Source organism: Mercenaria mercenaria, unplaced genomic scaffold (assembly GCF_021730395.1).
Source record: "Mercenaria mercenaria strain notata unplaced genomic scaffold, MADL_Memer_1 contig_4307, whole genome shotgun sequence".
NCBI lineage: Eukaryota > Metazoa > Mollusca > Bivalvia > Venerida > Veneridae > Mercenaria > Mercenaria mercenaria.
Genome location: NW_026462527.1, coordinates 26,985 through 47,845, shown reverse-complemented (window position 1 = coordinate 47,845; position 20,861 = coordinate 26,985). Strand labels below are relative to the sequence as shown.

Below are 20,861 nucleotides of genomic sequence, written 5' to 3'. Positions count from 1 at the left end.
CACCCTGCCGGCTCCACCACACACACACTTTGGAAATGCGTGATCTCCTCATTAAAGTTGGTGCCACACCACTCCGGTAAGTGACAAAGCAAGTGACCAACCCCCCCCCCCCACCCCCCCCCCAAACGAAATTCCCTAGATCTGCACATGAGTTACTTATAAAGTAGTAATTCAAACAAATACATGCATATGCCCACGTTCGGCTAGAAACAGGTGACCTGACACGTCCGTGCTGGTCCTTAGAAGTTGGCAATTATACAGAGTCATGCACCCCCCGCTTTATGGTGACAAAGCGTTTGATATCATGAGAAATATATCTTACATTTGTTCAATTCCGCTTGATAAATGTAAGTGCATAACTTTGTTTATATTGCTCATGTTATCAACATATCTTTTAAAAGGTTAAATTTTCGGCAGGTTCTTTGTTTATGAATGTCTACAAGTACAAATTCAAGCTGAAAAAAAAACTTCAAGAAAAACTATAAAATACTAGTCAACAGCATATCGGATGAATCCTGTCCTTTATATTTTATGGTCATGCCTTTTGTGTTTGCTTTATCGCATATATTAAACTTAATTTACAAAGTTCAAATTATTCAAGCATTACAATACCGTTTTATAACTGTTGATATCAAAATGCACAATAAAAACGATCATAATTACGGATAAATTGAAAGGGCGATTATAAGAAGTAAGGTTCATGCAAAAGATTGAAATCGCAAAGGAATTTATTAATCCGAACTTCAACTTTATACGTTAGCCTTCGCAAGAGACGCTGAAGGGGAAGGCGAAGGTTGAAATCTCAAACTCACTAACAAATACAATTGACTCGTTCACAGAGGTAATACCTATATTTTGGACTGGCATTCACCTGTATTTTAGATAACCTCATATTATTCGACATATCGTACATCCTGTTTATGGACATGCCCTACTGAAACCTGAAGTCACTTTAATGCTTATAATTTGAAAGGCACGTTTGCGTGACTGTCAAATGGATGACCTAAAATATCTCATTCAAATCTGAGCCAATGCACTTCATTCGGATCCTGTTGGGGCCATTTATAATGTTGCTTCGCGTTTGTGGGGTCGACATCACAACGAGCGAAGTGCCATCAGCTAATACGAAGGACACCCGACAATCGCAAACGACGCCGACAATAGCAAAACCCGTCGCGATATCCACTTTGATATCGTCGCCTTTCAAAAGCACGATATATCGCGATGTCACTTTGCGAGTCGAGCGTCATATCGCATTGACTCTATGTCACTTCTTAATGTCGCGATGTCACTTCGGCGTTGTCGTGTGACGAACCTTGCAAAACGCGACGGCGTACCAATACAATGTTATCAAAACGACATGCGATAATCTCAAAAGACACTCCGACAACAAGAAACGAATTTTCCTAATGTCGTTATCGTATTTCGCGTGTCGCGGGTTTAAACTCTGTGTGAAGAACTTTTTAATATTATTTCCCACTACTTGGATTCAGATTTGTATACATTTTTTCAGGTCGCGTTTTGGCTCAGAAATAACTTTAATATGTGAAATAGAATCCGGCGTGAAACCGGGTGCTAGGTTCGTGAGAGGTATTGCACTTTCATTGCCTCTCAGAACAGACTCAATCAAACGTGGTCCGTATATTTATCTGCTTGTGGCTTCTATGTTTCCCACAGGAATCTTACTGCAGATTCTAAATATATTCCAAATAATTTTAATTAAGGTTCAGTAATTATTGAGTCATTTCATAAAAGAAATGGTAAGTAGACTAATTATTAAATCAATGCTGATGGTCCTTACTTAATGTGCACGTATAGGTTAAATAAGTTTGATATACTGTATCTGTTACATAAAATACACTTACAGACTAAACCTACCGTAATGTTGTATACTTTAAAGGATAGCACAGTCAAATGTTAAACAGGTTGGCATTTTAAGTGATTCCATGCTCATATATTATTCAATCATCATACAGTAACTAATTCATTACATATGTTGGGGGTACGGACCATAGATAGCTACAGCAGACATAGTGAATGTCTAAGATTTACTACGTCCACCTACTCTTTCAGACACAGTAAAGCAGAAATGCAGAAATGTTGAGTATAGACCGCCAACATGTCCCTTTTTATGTTTTTTTTTTATATTTTGCTTTGCCAAAATAAGGATGACCTCTGCAAACAAAAGGGAGTGTAGCCCGAAGAATATTATTTTGGTTGCCTTATAAATACTGCGACCTATGAGACTTTGAAGCACTTTAGGGGCGGTTTACAAACTAAACTTTTTGTATGTATTTTACTAAATACTTCTCCATGGTCGCCAACAAAAAGAAAAACTATTTCTAACTTCACAACTTTCTTATTGCGGTTAACTAAGGGCAAAAAGTGTAGTCTTGAGCCATTTTGTGTAACTGCTAATACGTTTAACGCACAGGTCAGTTTACTTTCATTATCTGTACCACAAAATCTGACTTTATACAAGTAATCCCATTCTAATTCAGATCATAGTAACATAAAGTAGAATTACAAAGTGCACTTTTTAATCAATTGATATAGTAGTCGCAACTTGACCGCGATGGTTGACCTTAGGCTGATTATTCATATCGATTATTTCATTATAGAAATCAAGGGAGCTTAGGTAGCCCGTGTATTTTTATATGGAATATTTTAGTAAGCACTGCAGTATCACGAATATATACTTTACATTTGATCATTTAAAACCTTTCAATACAATAATTTATATTTACACAAATTTTATAAATCTTTATCTCGTGCAGCTCGTTTTTAACGTACACATCCATTTCAATAATAGGTGTGTGCCACATATGTATTAATAATAAAAAGGTCAACCCATCCGAGTCAAGTTGCGTCCATTATATAAATTCCCAACTCTGAATATTGACCAACACAAATACAATAATGCATCAGAAATATATGGAAACCCTTTTGCATGAACAAGTTGAAACCGGAAAATGTAAATATTAATAGACACAATGACCGCTTTGTACAACAGATATGGTATTGTAGTTTCAAGTATTAGACTGTTTATGAAGACAGGAAAAAACAAACAATCAGCACCACAGTGTATAACATTTTGTATATTAGTAAGTAAAACTAGACAGATTATTTTTCTGTATGAATATATCAGTGTGGTCTAAAATTTAATTTTTCTCAAGGCTGTCTTTACTGGTTATGTTTATTGACAATTATTGACACAACAGTACCATAACCCAGTTATGATCGTAATAATGAATTTAATCTGTATATGATCAAACGATTCTTTTCAACCTCAATATTTTTAAATCTAATTTACAATAATCGTTGTTGAAAATAGATACATATACATATGTTTGAAAGAAACACTGATTTTACTTATAACTGAAAAATATAAGAAAGACATTTTATGTACGTAGGGAAATTTGAACATTAAGATTAAGTCATATTGTCGGTGATTGCCAAAATGCTTGAAACATACCTTCAACATTATAACCCACTACAGTTTTCTAAGAATGAGTACGTCGAGATTGAGTTTGAACTTAGTTTCCTGTGAATTGTTTTACCGGATTTAGTGTCGCTGTATTTCTACTCATGTTATATTTTTGTTTTCATCTGTATTACCATGCGTTGAGATATGTAACTATCTCTGTCTCTAAGTCACTATAACTATAGATAAAGTTTACTATTGTTTTTTTTTCAATGACAGTAACGGCATTATGATGAATGAATGCAGTCAATTTTTCTTTTCCACTTTTTACACCATGCTTAGAGATATGTTTTGTTATGCATGATATATATTTTTTTAGGAACTATTTAACTTCAGCTCGCATTTTAAGCTTTTTGATATGTTGTGCAATTTCCCTCTAGTCTCGTAGTTGTTTCAATTGATAGGGGGGGGGGGGGGGGGGGGGGGGGGGGGGGGGGTGGGGGGGGGGGGGGGGGGGGGGTGGGGGGGAGGGTAATTGGTGCCGATTTCCATCTAGTCACATAAATCCTGTAACGTTCTGATATGCCTCTCTATGCCCGCCATCAACAAAATGAATACAATGGCTATAAGAGTTTTCTATTGTCTGTGTAATCCTTGATGACGGTATGCCTGTCGTGGCTATTCATATCTATCTATCCATCCGTCCGTCCGTGCGTCCATCCAACCCCCCTCTCTCTCTCCATCCATCCATCCATCCATTTTACTTTGGTTAGCATCATATCTGTTTATTTGAGTGACAGCTCTTGCACCTTTAAAAGATATATGGAAATTATTTTGGTATTGGAAAGTGTAATGCATACCTAAGGACTGTGTTTTTATTTAAATTCTAGTTTTATCTTTTTATTGGAGTTATGACCCTTGAACTTACTATGTATTGTTTTCCATATTGATATCACTATGCTTAGAGATATGGAACACTAATTTGTATTGTACCTGCATACTCTGTTCGGATGTGCTAAAATGTACTTACTCGACGAGGTTTATTTGTAAATAACGCTTAGATTGATCTGTTGTTTTCGTTTTGTACACATTTGTTAACATGTTGAGCCATATGGAAACTCTTGTATTTAGGTCTTTGATCTGGTTTATACTAAAAGATCGATTATACCTTGGTTTCAATAGGAGAATTTTAGCAGAGTATTACCCCTTGTATTTATCACAGCAACAACAACAACAATAATAATAGATCCAATAATAAAAAATAATAATAATAATAATAGTAATAGTAATAGTAATAATGATGATAATATTTGTTGTTGTCGACAAGACATGCTCAGGACATGAACAATAGTACTGGTTTACTAGAAAACCTTAATTAACGACGCCAAACTGAGATTTTCCATGTGGCTATGTGCACAATCAAATGTATTTGTTCAAAAATAAAATACACTGCAAATATCAAATAATGTGTTAAGGTAAAAATCATCAGTTAAAAGTCCTAAAGGTAGATATTTTATTTAATCAGTGTGCCGTCGAAATGCTGTATATCTACTTTTTTTTTTCATTTCAAAGAAGCGAAGAAGTTCTCCTAATCAGATGTTAACGGAATTGTATCGACCCATTTTTGTTCAAACTAGGGAAAAATTAGGATAATTTTTCTATGTCACCGACATACATACTGCAAGCTTTTGGTCCAGGAGAGATTGCGTTTTGCACTAATTTACAGTACGGACTGTATACCATGAATATTATATTTGCAAATCGATACAATTTGACTAAAGTTCATCTCCTTTTACGATACGCTAAGGATCTGAAAACGAGCTATCGATAGCCTCGTACTGAAGACCCTTTCGCTAGCCAGTCAGAGCTTAACTAACAACGTTTTTGCAAATCTATATTTAAGCCAAGATTATTTTCATACAATGTATTTAACAATTCTAATGACATAGAGAGTCAGATTAGCCGTAAGCTCAGACGGTAAGGGCAACTTGCTTCTGAAGGAGGCGTCCCGGGGTCGAGCGCCGAACTGACTGCACATTTTCTTACTCTCCTGATATGCGAACATGCCGTCTGATTGGTTCAAATAAAAATAGATTTGAGAAAATAAAAAATAGCAATATTGGAATTCCAAAAATATACAGAAGACAAATGTGAATGGGTCATCCTCAGATCTTCGTTTAGAAGACCAAATACTTCAGTCAGATTGCAAATCGATGTTAGTTTTCGAAAACTTCACGAAATATTCACGTATCATATATGTAAAAATTTGGTAAAACGGCTGTTAAATACCAGTCATATCTGTATAAATAATTGTGCCTTTTCAATAATATCTTTTTTTCATGTTTCAGATGTTGAAAGCATGAACAACATTGACTGAAGTCTGTAGAAACAAACATATTCTGGTAAACAATGACAAACACCGATAAGATAAAAAATAAGCCGTACAGGAACTGGGTGAGAGGAGCCCTTGGCTTGTTCTATCTTCACAAAGGTCTCTATCGCTTCACTGACCGTGTTGTTAAAGCGGAACATGCGAGAATCATTCAACATCTGACGCCATGCACAGGTTGTGCTATAGAAAACATTCTCCCAGTACATGCCGCAAGTGGAAAAGGCTGTATTCAGAAGAATAAAGGAAAGTGTAACTGTAGAAAGAGGACAAACAGAAACTGCCCCACGTGTAGCCAGATCTATGACGATATAGTACATCAGCACCGTTTTAAGGAGCCGCATTGGGTGACTGATTGTTCTACTTGGTACAGTGACCATTGGCAGTTTGCAAAATGTTTCTTGACAACCACAATCAAGGGATCGAACAATACTGCTGCCGACACGGATGTTTCTGGGTTACTCAGCATTATCATTAATGGCGAGTTCTTCCAGTCAGAACTTCACTGCAGTATTGATCCATATACTGGTACTGATATTTTTAGTCAGGTAGGAACACGATATATTATTATAAATTATGAAGTCAGTTTCATAATGTTATTAACTTACATTTTCTATCTTTCAGTTAAAATGGATTGTTAAGCTATTGACCGCCAGACAGTGTTGTTGTAGCTGTCAAAGGATGTTTTCAAATCCATAAAAACATTTCTTTTACTTATATTTTATTAGTAACTTTTATAAGGGCCATAGAATAAAGTATAGAAGTCGGATTTAATTAAAGGCCTAGATTCACTACTATATAAGTGTCCCCACCCCCCAAAATCCAATATACAACTCCTATCTTATCTGCTGCTTATCAGCGATTATGTAACAGTAACTGATTAGAGGCAATTAGCACAGCAGGGGTCCCAACTAGACCATGAAGATGTGTGCAGTGGAGTTGAAAGAAATTAATTTTTCTTCAGTGAATGTGGAATGATAATAATAATAATTATTATTTTGATATTATATAGATGATAATAACTATTACTTTAATGTTATAATAATAATACAAATAATCATTATAATTATTATTATTATTATATTACATATAGGATGATAAAAGATACAGTAATAATAGTGAAAATTTCATGAGTTCTTTGTGCTGACAAACAAATTAATATAAAATTATTGTGTTCCATCTATACTCTATTTTCATTTTCAGTATGTTGCCAAAAGTGACTTTTTTCATGCAGCTTTGCTTTTCAACTTTGAAATGCACATACTGTTTTCAATTTTAGACAAATGTTATCTACAGTATTCTGCCAGCTTTAGATGAGTGAAAGTCACATTTTTCTGAAATATCACAATTCTCCACACAGAATTTGAAAAAAAAAAACTTGCATATTTCTTTAAATAAGTTTCTCATTATTTTATTATTGTGAAAATAAATTTCTGATTATTTTATTATTGTGTTTGATCAACAATATTTTTCTTTACATAGAAATGCCCCAAAAAATACTAGTATAACTTTAAATGTTATTAATTGTTCCTTAATTTAAAATAAATTACATTGTTTCCCCTTCTCATTAATTGATACACTTGAAAGGTAGACTGACTCTCCAATAAACAATGACCCTTGTTTATTGGACCCATACTGTGATGGTCATTAGCCCCCAACTGTGCTGGTGAAGACAGAAATCCCTTGGCCCACTGCCAAAATCTAGGCCTTTAAGTCTTTACAAATATGTAATTTTTAACATAAATCATTTAGGACAAGGATATTATCATTATGTAATGTCAAAGGTATCAGTATTGTTAGGCACCCCACCTTGTTAAAACTTGATGTTATTTACCGTTTAATTTTGTGTCCAAGATTTTAGATTTTCACCGGCAGACTATACAAGTCCGCCCCTCTTCGTTTTCCCAGCTTATCCATGGCTGCTGACGGTGAACCTTACCAGTTTCAACTGGTTGTCAACTTCCTAACCAAACTAGCCCGGGTATTCCATAAAACTTGGCCCCTAGATCCTTATTTGTCTTTGAAATCATAAAACTGAAACTGAAACTAAAACTGTTTTATTTGATTAAACGCCTATTTTTACGGAAAACATATACAATGGCGTTTTACAAATACATAAAAATACGACAAAAAATTAAGATATTTAATGACATATAACATAAATGAGCATAAATATCATTGTGAATAAACTATTTAGTAAGCATTAAAAAAAAAAAGATCAGACGTCAGATAAGATTAATAAAATATTAGAACATTAAGATACGGTAAGACAGCTGTTTGTTATCAAGGTAAGAATTCGAATGTATTTACACAATAAAATCATCCAGTTCACGTTACTTCAATCTCTTAAAAAAATACAGTCACAGTTTCTAAAAGAGTGCATAGTAATTTCCAAAATAATGAGTTTTCAACTTCTTTTTGAAAACATCTATTGTGTCTGAGTTCCTTATTTCGAGAGGCAATTCATTCCAGAGTTTAGGTCCAACAGTACCAAAACTTCTGTCGCTGAACGTTTTGCGCTTGTTGAAAGGAACAACGAAACACCCAGTAACGGAATTTGAAGAACGCAAGTTCCTTGTCTGTGTTTGTTTTACGAGAAGTTCAGAAAGATATTCTGGAGAGTTTCCAACTGAACAATTATACATGTAGGTGAGCATTTTGAATGTGATTCTGGCTTTGATTGGTAGCCAGTGAAGGTCATACAGCGCTTGCTTGGAACTGTCATATTTTCTTCGATTTAGGACAAGTTTTGCACACATGTTCTGAATTCGTTGCATTTTGTTTACTTCGCTTTGAGCAATACCATATAGAATGACATTACAGTAATCCAAATGGGATATCACCAATGACAGTACAAGGGTTTCGGTAGCCTCTTTGGAAAGATATTTCCGGATACATTTTATTCTGAAGTAGTTGAGCATTGCTGTTCTACACTTTCGTTTTACATGCTCTTTTAGATTCAAGTTTTCATCCAGGAATGCACCTAGATATCGAATAAAGCTCACTGATTTCACTTCATCACCTACAATACATACTTTGTCAGTTGAACACTTAGAGAGCTGTTGCCTACTACCAAACATGATGAACTCGGTTTTGGAAGTGTTCATTTTCAGCTTATTTTCATTCATCCAGTTGTTGATTGTTTTAGCACATTGTTCAAGTTCTCGTATTGCCTGGGATTCTACTGTTGGAGATGATGGTTTAAAGCGTTTATTAGCAGTGTGGTCATCCGCAAAGCCGTAAACTGAAATCGACGGCGGAATAACATCAAACAGTGTCCCCGCATATGTCAAATATAGCCAAGGTCCTAAGCAGCTCCCTTGTGGAACGCTACAATTTAATTCGCGTGGAGATGACATGCTTGAATTGACACTTACACGACAACTTCTGGTGCGCAGATAGGAATCAACCCAGCTCAGTGCTGTTCCACGAACGCCATACTGCTTGTTTAACACATCAACAAGAATGTCATGATCTACAGTATCAAAAGCGGTACTGAGATCGATGGCAATTAGCGCCGTAACTTCTTTCTTCTCCATAGCATCCAGTAAATCATTTACAAGACGTAACAGTGCTGATTCGCAAGAATGGTTTTTCCTGTAAGCAGATTGGTTTTTTGATAGAAGATTGTGTTTGTTTACATGATCATTGAGCCTGAACAGAGCTGCCTTTTCAATTAATTTTGACAGAAACGATAGATTACTAACAGGCCTGTAGTTTGCGAAATCAAGTTCAAGTCCCATTTTCTTCAACAAAGGTCTTACAATTGCCTGTTTCCAATTTGTTGGAAAGATGCCGTCGCGCAACGACAAATTAACCAATTTAGTAATAACAGGCAACAGCTCATCCAAGTATGATTTTAGCACTTTTGTTGGTAGAATATCAAGTTCACATGATTTTGTCTGTAGTTGGTTTATAATTTTTCTAACTTCTTCCTCGCTCAGATCTTTAAAACTGTCAAAACAAGGAATATCTTTTTCGCATGGTTGAAACTTATCGAAATGTTTCAACGATTCTCGAATTTTTTCGATTTTATTCATGAAATGATCTGCAAATTTCTCAGCCAGTGTACTGTCATGTCCAGTTGGCATAGGGTTCTCCGACCTGGTGCCTGTTGTCTCAGATACAAATCTATAAAGCTTTTTCGAGTCACCTTTTGCATTAAGAACTTTTTTACTTAGAGATGACTTTTTCTCATGTTTGAGTTCTTTTTCGTAGTTTTTACGCGTCTCTACATTGCTCTACCTAGTTCTGACGCCATTACATCTTGATTGTTTACTTCGGTTGTTTCCGGTTGTGTTCGATTCTTTACAAAATTAAAATAAATAGAATTCGATGTCCTCGGAAACACCCGAAAGGCGTTCAGAGATCCTCTGCGTCATCATGTTGATAACGTATGCCAAACATCTATGACGGGTACAAATACCCTGGTTTCCGTCTCTTCTTTGACAATCAAATCTCCTCTCAAAGTGCAGGTAACCCTTACTAAAGGTCAACTCAAAGCTCAACATCATAGAGATATGTTTACATTCTATTTTTAGAAGAACTACGTAAACGTATTAGTGCCTAGACCGAAATTACTCCACCCTGAGAACTTCTATAGATAAACTCTGTAGAATTTACACTATACCGGTATCTGCTTATACCTACATGACTTAGAAACTATATTGTGCAAGAACACTGTGAACTTATACATATATATTCTTATGAATATATATGTACTCTTGTTGATTACACTTATATAATCTTTTCACTACTGTACATTATATAGAGCTATCATGAAGAAGTTAAGATACACAATAAATAGAGCTACTACGTCTATGAAGAGCTACTTATTGATTTATTAAAACTAATATCCTTGACCTGGTATTGTGTTGTGTTATATAGTGTAGTAACCACGTACTTGTATTACACACCCGAAAAAGTCCTCCCTATGAAGTAACTGTGACGCAGAAAAGAAATGTACAGTCTGACCTGGACTCAAACTCAGGCACACCGAAAAAGTCCTCCCTATGAAGTAACTGTGACGCAGAAAAGAAATGTACAGTCTGACCTGGACTCAAACTCAGGGCCAGACCCCAGACTGAGTCACCCGGCCTCTTACACTTCTATACCCTGACATCTACATACAGTAGAGTTATAGGCTTACGTAGAGCAGGTACAGATCGCTTCCTTCAGATTTAAAACATGCTAGCGCCAAGAAAACGAAGTCCAATGTTCGCGTACAAGGGCAGGTGCACGGCCAAAAGAGCATGCACATTTAATTTTAGTTAACATTTTAGTGTTACTTTTCCATGAATCATACATTTTAAGATTGACTGAACTTCAGCCGTCTGAACTATCTTATGTGTAGTAGTGGTCATCATTATAATGATACTCTATCGTTTTCAACCGTATTTATACAACGATTCTAACGTTGATCAAGATGTTGTCAATTGAATAAAGACGGAGGTCCAGCTTTGTGGATAACGTGAATAATAACGGTGAGGTACTGACCGTTGAGGGAATATAATTAATGACGCAAAATCCGACGTTGAAAACCCGCATGACATCCGGTTCATTGCTACTCGAATGGAAGAAGTCTGGTGTAATTTTATAATTTATGATCATGCTATATTGTAAATTAACAATGCCATCTTGCAGGTTATCCTCTGATCCACCAGGTTCATCCCAAATCCGACATTGAAAAGCCGCAAGATCGCCGGTTCATTACTACACGAGCTGATGAACAATGCCATCTTGTAGGTTATCCTATGATTAACCGATTCACTGGATTCAATTATTGAGTATCTGAACTCTGAATTGTGGTTAATCAGACAATAAATAACGCAATAGCCTTGACTTGACTGATTGATAGACAAATTAATATCGGAAGTTGATAGTATGCATAATTTTATTATTATTAAAGAGTGTGAGAGGATGTAATATAAGATAAAAATGCATAGCTATGTTCTGTGACATAAATACAAGGAATTTAATTGCTTTCCTTGTACAGGTACGAGAGATAAGGAATGAAATTCTACACAATTCTGAACAAGACTTGATGGATCAAGATTTAACCAGATATCTACAATCAATGATAGCAGTATTAGAAGACAAGAAAGTACTCAGCACTGATCCAGTAGCTCAAGCAGCAGCAAAGAAGTTAAAAGAGGTTTGTTGAAAAAAAATGTCAAAGTAAATATACTGGGAAAAACTGCAAGGCTTACGTGTTTAGCTCGTCAGATTTTGTTTTAAAAAGATCTACGAGGCATTGTGATTTCTCTTGATCGTCGAAGTAGGTTTATTTTTTGTTTATTTCCACCCTTTCTCGAAAAGCTATGAAACTTTGCACACTTGTTTATCATCATTAGGTAACTAAGTAGGTCCAGAAACATAACTCTGGTATGCATTTTAACAAAGACATTTTTAGTTTCTTTGTTAAAATTTTTGTTTGCGTCCACCTTTTCTCAAAATATATAAGAGGTACAGCTTTGAAACTTTGCACACTTGTTTTTAATTATTACGTGACTATTTATGCCAAACCAATAACTTTGGTACAAGTATATGTTTTGTCAAAATCATGGCATTATTTTTTTACTTATGTTGTTGTTGTTGTTTGCAAACGTTCTGTTAAGATCATGCATTTTTGTTTGTGATTTTGTAAGACAAAATGAACCAAATTGATCAAAATTATTTAAAACATCTTTTGAAACCTGTTTATGCTTAAATACAGAAAACAAATGAATAGTTCATTGGTTACATGATGTCAGCCTCGTACACGAGTCTTGTAACTAAAAACTAAACGACAAACAGACAGAAACAATACATAACGGATATCATAACACATTCCTAAATTTATAATCATGTTTGTATGGAACGCCGTTACTGTCTTTTGTAATCATTAAAATCTTTTAAATGCATATAAATTATGTTATTATGTAACGTAACCGCATTCTTTACATATTTATATTGTATCGTTATACGTTGTATTTTTGTATTTTGACATTTTTGTTTTATTATGTATATCTATTTCAATTTCAAGTTAATCTTGTTATGTTCATATCTTTCATATACTAGTAGTTCCCGATATATTACATAATGACATGTATCGATTTGATCATGTGATTTGTGTATCTTTTATAATATCATGTCCTTAATTTTTTGTATTTTATTCCTCATATATTATGTAATATTCTATAGTGCTATATATGTTATGCAAACTGTTTTATGTAGTGTAAACATAATTATAATGTAGTTGCTATTTAAAGCAGGATTATAGTTTTCCTCGACACTGGAAAATAAAAGCACTAGCATGAGATAGAGAAAAACGGTGTCTGCTGTCGTCGACGCGACTGACAAAATTGCTTCAGTCAGACAATAAATTTGTTAGAGCTGATAAATATTTTTTAGAAAAATAAGATAACCTTTGACTGTACTAAGATAGCACAGAGGAATTAAAACGTACACCACACAATAGAACCAAAATTGTACTATATTTTCATTGCTGCAAAAGACAGTGTCAGGGGGCCAAAATTCTGCATTAAAACCAGCATGACTCCCCAAAAGTCGTTGAAGTACTCTTATAATGGCGACGCATTTGATTGTATTATCATGGCTTACTGGTGAAGAGCTTGCTAATTACCTGCTTACGCTTAAGCTTTCTTAACCTTAAATTGGCATTTTCTAAATAAAGATATTAGTTATTACTGCTGTTATTACTGCTGTAAAGGGGCTTAAGCTAGCGAATATCTAATAAGAATGTTATCTGGTACTGCAGATTTTGTATTTGTTTTTAGGGTATACTTTTTATACAAATACAGACACCTGAACATTCCTGTGTCAATATGTAAGAATATGTTTTAAAAGGTCAAGAAATATTGGAATTGTAGACGTATTAAAAGGTCTTAATAATTTGAATACCAGTCGAATGGTTAGAAATGGTGTTCATTGTATCGTATAATCACACAAAACGTTGTGTATGTACACAGCAACAATATCACTTACACATTGATTAGAATTAATTCAGTGTTCATTGTGTCATGAATTATTTAAACGATTTTAACTCCACCGGCAAGTTCCTGATAACATGCAGACCTTAACAAATGTATTCCTTGATTTAATTTTACAGCTTCTCAAAGATGAATTAGTCATAACAATAAGTGAAGAAGCTAATTTAATTCAAACTGCGCTAGAGGCCATCAAGGCAGCTAAAGAACAGTCTGAAGAGAGTATAAGGAAGCTAGCAGAAGAGAAACGGAATACCATCAAGGCGTCGGAAGAAGGTATTAGAGAACTAGCAGAGGAGACTCGTAGTTCTTTACGGAAGCAGACATCGGACTTGACTTCAGAAATAGACAGTGCAAAGGAACGGGCAATGGAAAAGGTGACATCTGCAGTGTCTGCAGCAAAACCGGATCTAAATGAACTTAAACATGGACTTGCAGACCATGAAAATGTATGTATTTGCGTTTCGTTATTACCATTAAATATGAATGTTTTATTTTTTGCATACTTAGTCATAACCATTGACAATCACTTAGTTATTTGGTATTATGTGCCAAAATTGTCCGAATATGTTAACTCTGATCATTTATGAGAAAAGTTACCAGCAATATGCGTATGCTACTAAATATTTATAACAGTTGAGGAAGTAAATGAATTACTGTTAATTTATATATAAAAATGAATTAACTTCAGAGATTAAGAGCAGTTGAAGCAGAACAAAAAAATTTGCAAAGGAAACAGCTTGAATTGGAACAACATGTTGCCAAACTGAAAATAGCTGAAGAAAAGCATCATACGAGGATTGAATACCTAAAACAAAAACAAGGTAAGAATGAGCTTATTTGAATTTATCATTTACATTTATACACCGGTATATGAAACCCTGGAATATGGTAGCTTCTGACACACTTTTTGCAAAGAGAGACACCTTCAAATATGATTGCTGAAGAAAAAAATTGCCATGTGTGTTTTATTTCTTCGATACTGTCCGTATCAACTAAAATTTTCAAATATTACTTGCTTATTTAGAATACTTATGTTAAAAAGTTTAAATAAGCACCATTTCATAAATTAAACGAAATGTAGGTGCCGTTGCATAAAGTGCCATGTTAAAATTATAGTCAAAATCATTTATATCTTTTAATTTAGAACGCGTCTGTTCTGTTTTATGACGTCACTGAATTAGCAATCTTTGAACTGTTCAGCTATTTGCAATTAATTGACTTGTTCAACATTCAAATTATCATAAATACTTTAGGAAACAAATTTCTACAATACTAGGTAAAAGATACCCGATAGAATAAAGAATAATTGTTATTGATTTCAAGCCCAATAATTCGCAAGTAAGAAATACCTCAAATAAATATCCATTGCAAATTACCAATTAGTTTAACTTGAAAGATAAATTATATTTCCCATTGATTTAACGCCTCGTGCGCAGAATCTCATTTTTTTTTTATTATTATTTCTTGGTGAATGTGATATGATCCGTTATTTAATATCGCATACGCAGCAGCACTAACTTGGTTTTGGCGCATGTGATCTTATTTTTTTGCATATCTCCCATTTGAAGATATGATACTTCCGCATTGATGAAAAGACTGCAACGATCAACTTTGACTGGGCTGTTATATTATCAAAAACTAAAAGAAATTGTTTTAAGTTCATGCATGTGTATTGTGAAGTATGGAACTATTTTTGTATAGTCATTCACTTCCCCTATCTGCCCCATTTTTCCCCTTACAATATCGCTCCTTTGTTTTGGTACCCCCCCCCACCCACCCACCTTTACTTTGAGTTACCTTTCGAGTCTGCCTCTAGTTTGGCACCCAAAATTTTGCGTGAAGACGCCTATATTTCAGAAACCGCCAGATAGCTTTTTGAATAAATTTGAGCAAGAGTGCAAAATTTCAATCGCTATTGATTCCGTAAAAGAAAAATGGGGGTCACCGTTTTAGATTTCGCTCTATTTACCGTGGCAATTCCCCTACCCCCAGTAATAAATAACGAAGTCTTTATACTTATTTCGTAAATTGTCATTAATTTTCATTCCGTTTCTGTTTCTGTTGGTGGATATAATGCTATTACATTCCAGTAATGATAAAACGAAGATATGATTTAATGAAATTATTGAAATAAATGAAAGATTTCAGGAAATTGCTCTCCTATACATGACACAGAAATACAAAGAGTCCTTATTGAAACAGGATTTACGTATCGGTAAAGTGCATTTTAGCCAAAAGTTGTATTCACCTAGAATACGCTGATTTTTGAGTCGCCTAAACGCTTTCAAGCGTTTGACGAGTCCTTGCTATCGCCAGATTTCTCATTCATTAAATGGCCTCACAACACAGCGAAGTGATGTAGTTCCATTAGATTGTCTCTAATTTCAAAGAGTTCATTGATCGAATGAAGTTCAGTTATGTCAATCCTATTTGCTATGACCAATATACGTTGTAATCTGTCAAATTTATGACTTGTAATTGTGCAATACTCAAATAAAGCCACGTATTTTCTTCCGCGGTAACTCATTAAGCATAAACACGCATAACGATTCTGCGGGATTTGGTAATACATTTGCACATATGATTATGGTGACGAATTTTGTGCCCTTTTGTCACAAAATAGCAAATATGATGTTTACAAATTCAAATAAAAACTGCATATTAACTTATTAGCCAAAGTATCCATTTGTTACCCTGTCCGTTTCAAAAAATAATCTTTAAAGGCATTGCGCAAATAACAAATTTATTGCGCTGTGCATTTTATGAATTGCACAGGCTTACCAAGCTTGCGTAACATCCAGCGAAAGACAAAATATAGTTCCAGAACATACTGCTAGTATTTTATTGAGTCGGGTACCTCTGAAAGCATTGTAATGTCTCTTATCAAAGAGTTTACCACATCATTGAAATTAAATTATGACAGCTTCATTTTAAATGACCCGAATAAGATATGTGCAGTACGTTAATTCTTCCGCGAGACTTCGCGGATGAATCCTAACTACATTCTGGACACTTGCCGGCGAACACGCGTGACCTGTTTATTACAACGCTTCTACGACTTTGCGTGGGTTGAATTTTGCAGTCAGTAAGCGGATAAATTATCGGAAGTAGAAGCTCTTACTGGTTTGTTTAATTACTACTGATATTAAAAATGATTTTATTTCTTATTTTTCGAGAAATAAACAAATCGGCGAAACATTTAATTGTATTTTCTTGTAGTCTTTGAAATCGAAAGTAGATCGTCTATGTTTGGCTGCTTTGACGAAACGAAATAACTTTTTAGGAAAAGATTTCAATAAGAGGTAATTTAACCGTAAACTTCAATGTCAGATACTGCCAATTGCTGCTAAATGTCTTCGTATCATCACAATTTGTAAAACATATTGTTGAAACTGGAGATTTAGAAAAGTGTAATCGTATCCGGATATAATATTTTGGGTAAATATCGAGCTGTGTTATGAAATTTTAACATTCAAGTAGCAGACATGATAGATATTATTGTAACAGAAATGATTCTTGAATTTATTTTTATAACACCTAAATAGAATCTATATCAGATTCTAGTCCTGAGGCATGATCTGAAAGTAAAAAGAGGAAGTGACAGTCATTCTTCATACTTTGGATACTGTAATACTAAAAAGAATCTAGGTAATATTTAGAAATTGAAACATAAAATTTTTAGTTAAAACTCGCACCAAAGGCTGTATCAAGGGTCTACATATTCAAACATTTCCTGTGGTGATACCCCAAACCCTTCTTACAGGAGGAGGTATCCTCCCACACACTTCCCCCATATTGCCACTTTACAGTTTGATACATTTGCCTTTTTACCACCTGCCACAGTGCCCATTTCAAACTCTGACTGCAATTTAAAGCGGGAAGAAACACCCCTCCCCACATCCACCCTGCTACCGACCACGTAAAAATGGCTCAAACATTTTTCAGCCCAGTCTGGGCCTGTCTGTCTACATGAATCAAAATGGATAATTGACAGTGCATGGACTTCGGGATTACAAACATGATTTTGAAGGGGTTAACAGGTCTGAATTAGAATAAATGATGGTTTTAACTAAAAGAAAATTGCGTTTATTAATATCGGTTACACTATTTACTATACATAGATGTATCTCTAAACGCAAAAGTAAGTATACTTTAAATTGACACCACTTATGACATGATTGAACAAGACCTAATATATGACATCGTTATCGCCAGGCCCATTATCTGTAAAATATCTGAACAGTTCTTTTGTCCATCCGTTACAAATTGTATGTGACAATCCGCGCTGAAAAATTTTAATATATAAATTGTCATATTCAAATTTTATCATGTGCGAATATATACCAGCCGATAATTGCCTCTTTTTGCAATGCCGGAGGCAAATGTTTACTGGAAAAATATATATAGTCATGGGCAGTATCTTAGTGTCAGCTGTCAAATTGTAGTTTGTACTTTCAACATTTTTATTTCTGCGAACCACTCTTCAATTTTAGAGAAATATATTGGCTTTAAATACTTGTATAATGTCAATCAAAGTTTTACTAGGCATCGACTGAATGTCCATTTCATTTAGTGTACAAAATCTCTGTTTGTCTAAAAACAAACTGAAACTGGTAGACTATACTACCATTACATCAATCATTAGCCGACTCTCAGGCCCTTCAGGCCTTTGTTTATTTGTAGTTGCAGCTTCAATTCTTAAGCAAACTTTGTTTAAATTTGATAAAATTAATAATATTTGTCAAAACGCTAAAACCTTAGCAGAAAAGTGAAGGACATCAAATGTTAAAGTTCTAAGCAAAATGTTTGTAGTCAGTCTTAAAGAGATTCTATTACCAGATATTTTGGTGTTCATCTAAGACTTCGTTTTAGTTTATACTAATTTGTTTTAGCTCGATTTTGATGAAAGCTTCAAGCTTTATTGGAACCACTCTCGAGTCCGCTTCCTGGAAAAACCAGTACTGGTGTCATATGAGAAGTCATGGTCGTGACCCTAGTGGGGCTCGAACCCATGACCCCTGGATTGAGCGGCCAGCACCTTAACCACTAGACCACCGCTCCCCGTTCGTTTTAAATTTATGTTCACGCAGGTATGATTCATGCCAGTACTGGATATTCCCATGTCAGTGTATTTTTATCTTCCTTTGGTATTCTGCCGAACGCATGATAGGGACAAAAGGAACCGTTGTAGAAAAAATACTGCACGTGACTTGTGTGCACAAACCTCGCCGGAAGTTCAGTTGCCCAGTTCGTGTGACGTAGACAAGATGAATGGTTTATAATAAAACGCGGAAGACGGTGTGGTCTTAATAAAAATAAAGTTATTACGATAAATGAGTGCAGTTTCTACATAGGGCCTATTAAAACAATAGATTATCGGGGGCTAAAAGTGCAGTTTGGAAATATGAAGACTGATTCTTTGTTCTTACACATTCATTTTTTATATTTTATTTGCTTTGTCATTCATGTAACTACAGTAACTGTTCAATATCTCTCACTTAAACGTCAAAACATAAATGAGCCGCGCAATTAGAAAACCAATATAGTGACTTTGTGACCAGCATGCGCATCCGCGCAGTTTGGTCAGGATCTGTGCTGTTCGCTTTAAAAGCCTATTGCAATTAGAGAAACTGTTAGCGAACAGCATGAACCATGACCAGACTGAGTGGATGCGCAGGCTGGTCTGGGTCCATGCAGGTCGCAAACGCACTTTGTTGGTTTTCTCATGGCGTGGCTCAAATGTTAAGAAAATAAAATGGAGACTTTGTAAAACATGACGGCAGTATAAAATTAAATTATAAAATACGTTAATATATAAAGCCGTGCTCACGTTTTGTGAGTATGTTATGCAATTTACTGCTTAATTTCCAGCAGACATTTATATTTTTTGTCGGGATATATAGCACATGTACGAACCTGCGTCTTCTGATATCAGGCACAAACTATCCTCGGTGTTGTTTGTAATTTGTTTACCGGGATATATAAACAAAACAAGTATTTTGTTAAAGTACTCAACATTAATCAAAAGTACCACGAGTGAAACTTTGCAGTGTGAACGTCTTGGAGGTACATGTGATTCTTAACACCCTAAATAAACTTATGGGACAAATCCCTTTCTCTCCTCATTAGAGTACTGTATGCGTAATCTAAATTACTGTAAACTGTTTCTATGTAAAGATGGAATCATTAACTGCGCACTCTTCAAAATACTATATAGAGTTCGAACTTTTTATTTTATTATTGTAGTGCTGGTGTTCCACTGAATTTTATATACATGCATTTCAAAAATTAACACGGCGAATAAACTAAATAGTTAAAACTGGTGATAAGTACTTCAAAAACAACGCAAAATTCTTTCATTTAAGAGAGAAGTATTAATACACTTTGCACAGACACTTAGGCAAAATTGTCTGTAATAAACATGCCTGTTTGTCATGTATAGAACATTTTCTAGAAAGCATTCATCTGTTTGAAGAATAATATAAAAAAACGTATTCATTTTATCATTATTGTGATATCATTTCATTATATCCACCAGCAGAAACTGATATTATTTTATTATATCCACCAACATAAACAGAAACTGAATTTAAATTAATGGAAATTTACAAAATAAGTATAAAAACGTCGTTATTTTTACTGGGGGTAGGGGAAGCGCAACGATAAATAGAGCGAAATTTAAATCGGTGACCCCCATTTTTCTTTTAACTCATTAATACCTGCAGCCATATCGCCGCTTAATTACTGGCATCAATTTTCCGATACATTCCTGAGCCACTTATCAATTTATCTGCTTTGTATGCCTATGGATTTTCACTGATAATCAATAATCGATAAGAGCTAGGCATCCTTGATCAATTTAGGGACAAACATCTGTTTATAACAGATTAATAAAACTGAAATTTTCACATCTGATACTACAATTTATGATTTATTCAATAATTTTAAATTTACTATTATTTTAATTTGCATAATTGTCACGCGGCATACAGTTCTATCAGGCAGATAGCGCATTTATGCGTTCCTCGGCATACACGCCTGTTATCTTTTGACGGAT

The 20,861-nt window shown here is 34.7% G+C and overlaps 1 protein-coding gene across 1 annotated transcript in view; it reads left to right on the top strand.

The window, feature by feature from the left end:
* The first annotated feature begins 5,775 nt into the window (after positions 1-5,775).
* Positions 5,776-20,861, top strand: part of LOC128553773 (uncharacterized) — a 39,041-nt gene continuing 23,955 nt past the window's right edge. The window contains exons 1-4 of the mRNA XM_053534949.1: positions 5,776-6,361; positions 11,809-11,967; positions 13,924-14,250; positions 14,493-14,625. Coding sequence (XP_053390924.1) covers positions 5,834-6,361; positions 11,809-11,967; positions 13,924-14,250; positions 14,493-14,625 — 1,147 coding nt within the window. The 5' untranslated portion in view covers positions 5,776-5,833. The remainder of the gene's footprint in view (positions 6,362-11,808; positions 11,968-13,923; positions 14,251-14,492; positions 14,626-20,861) is intronic.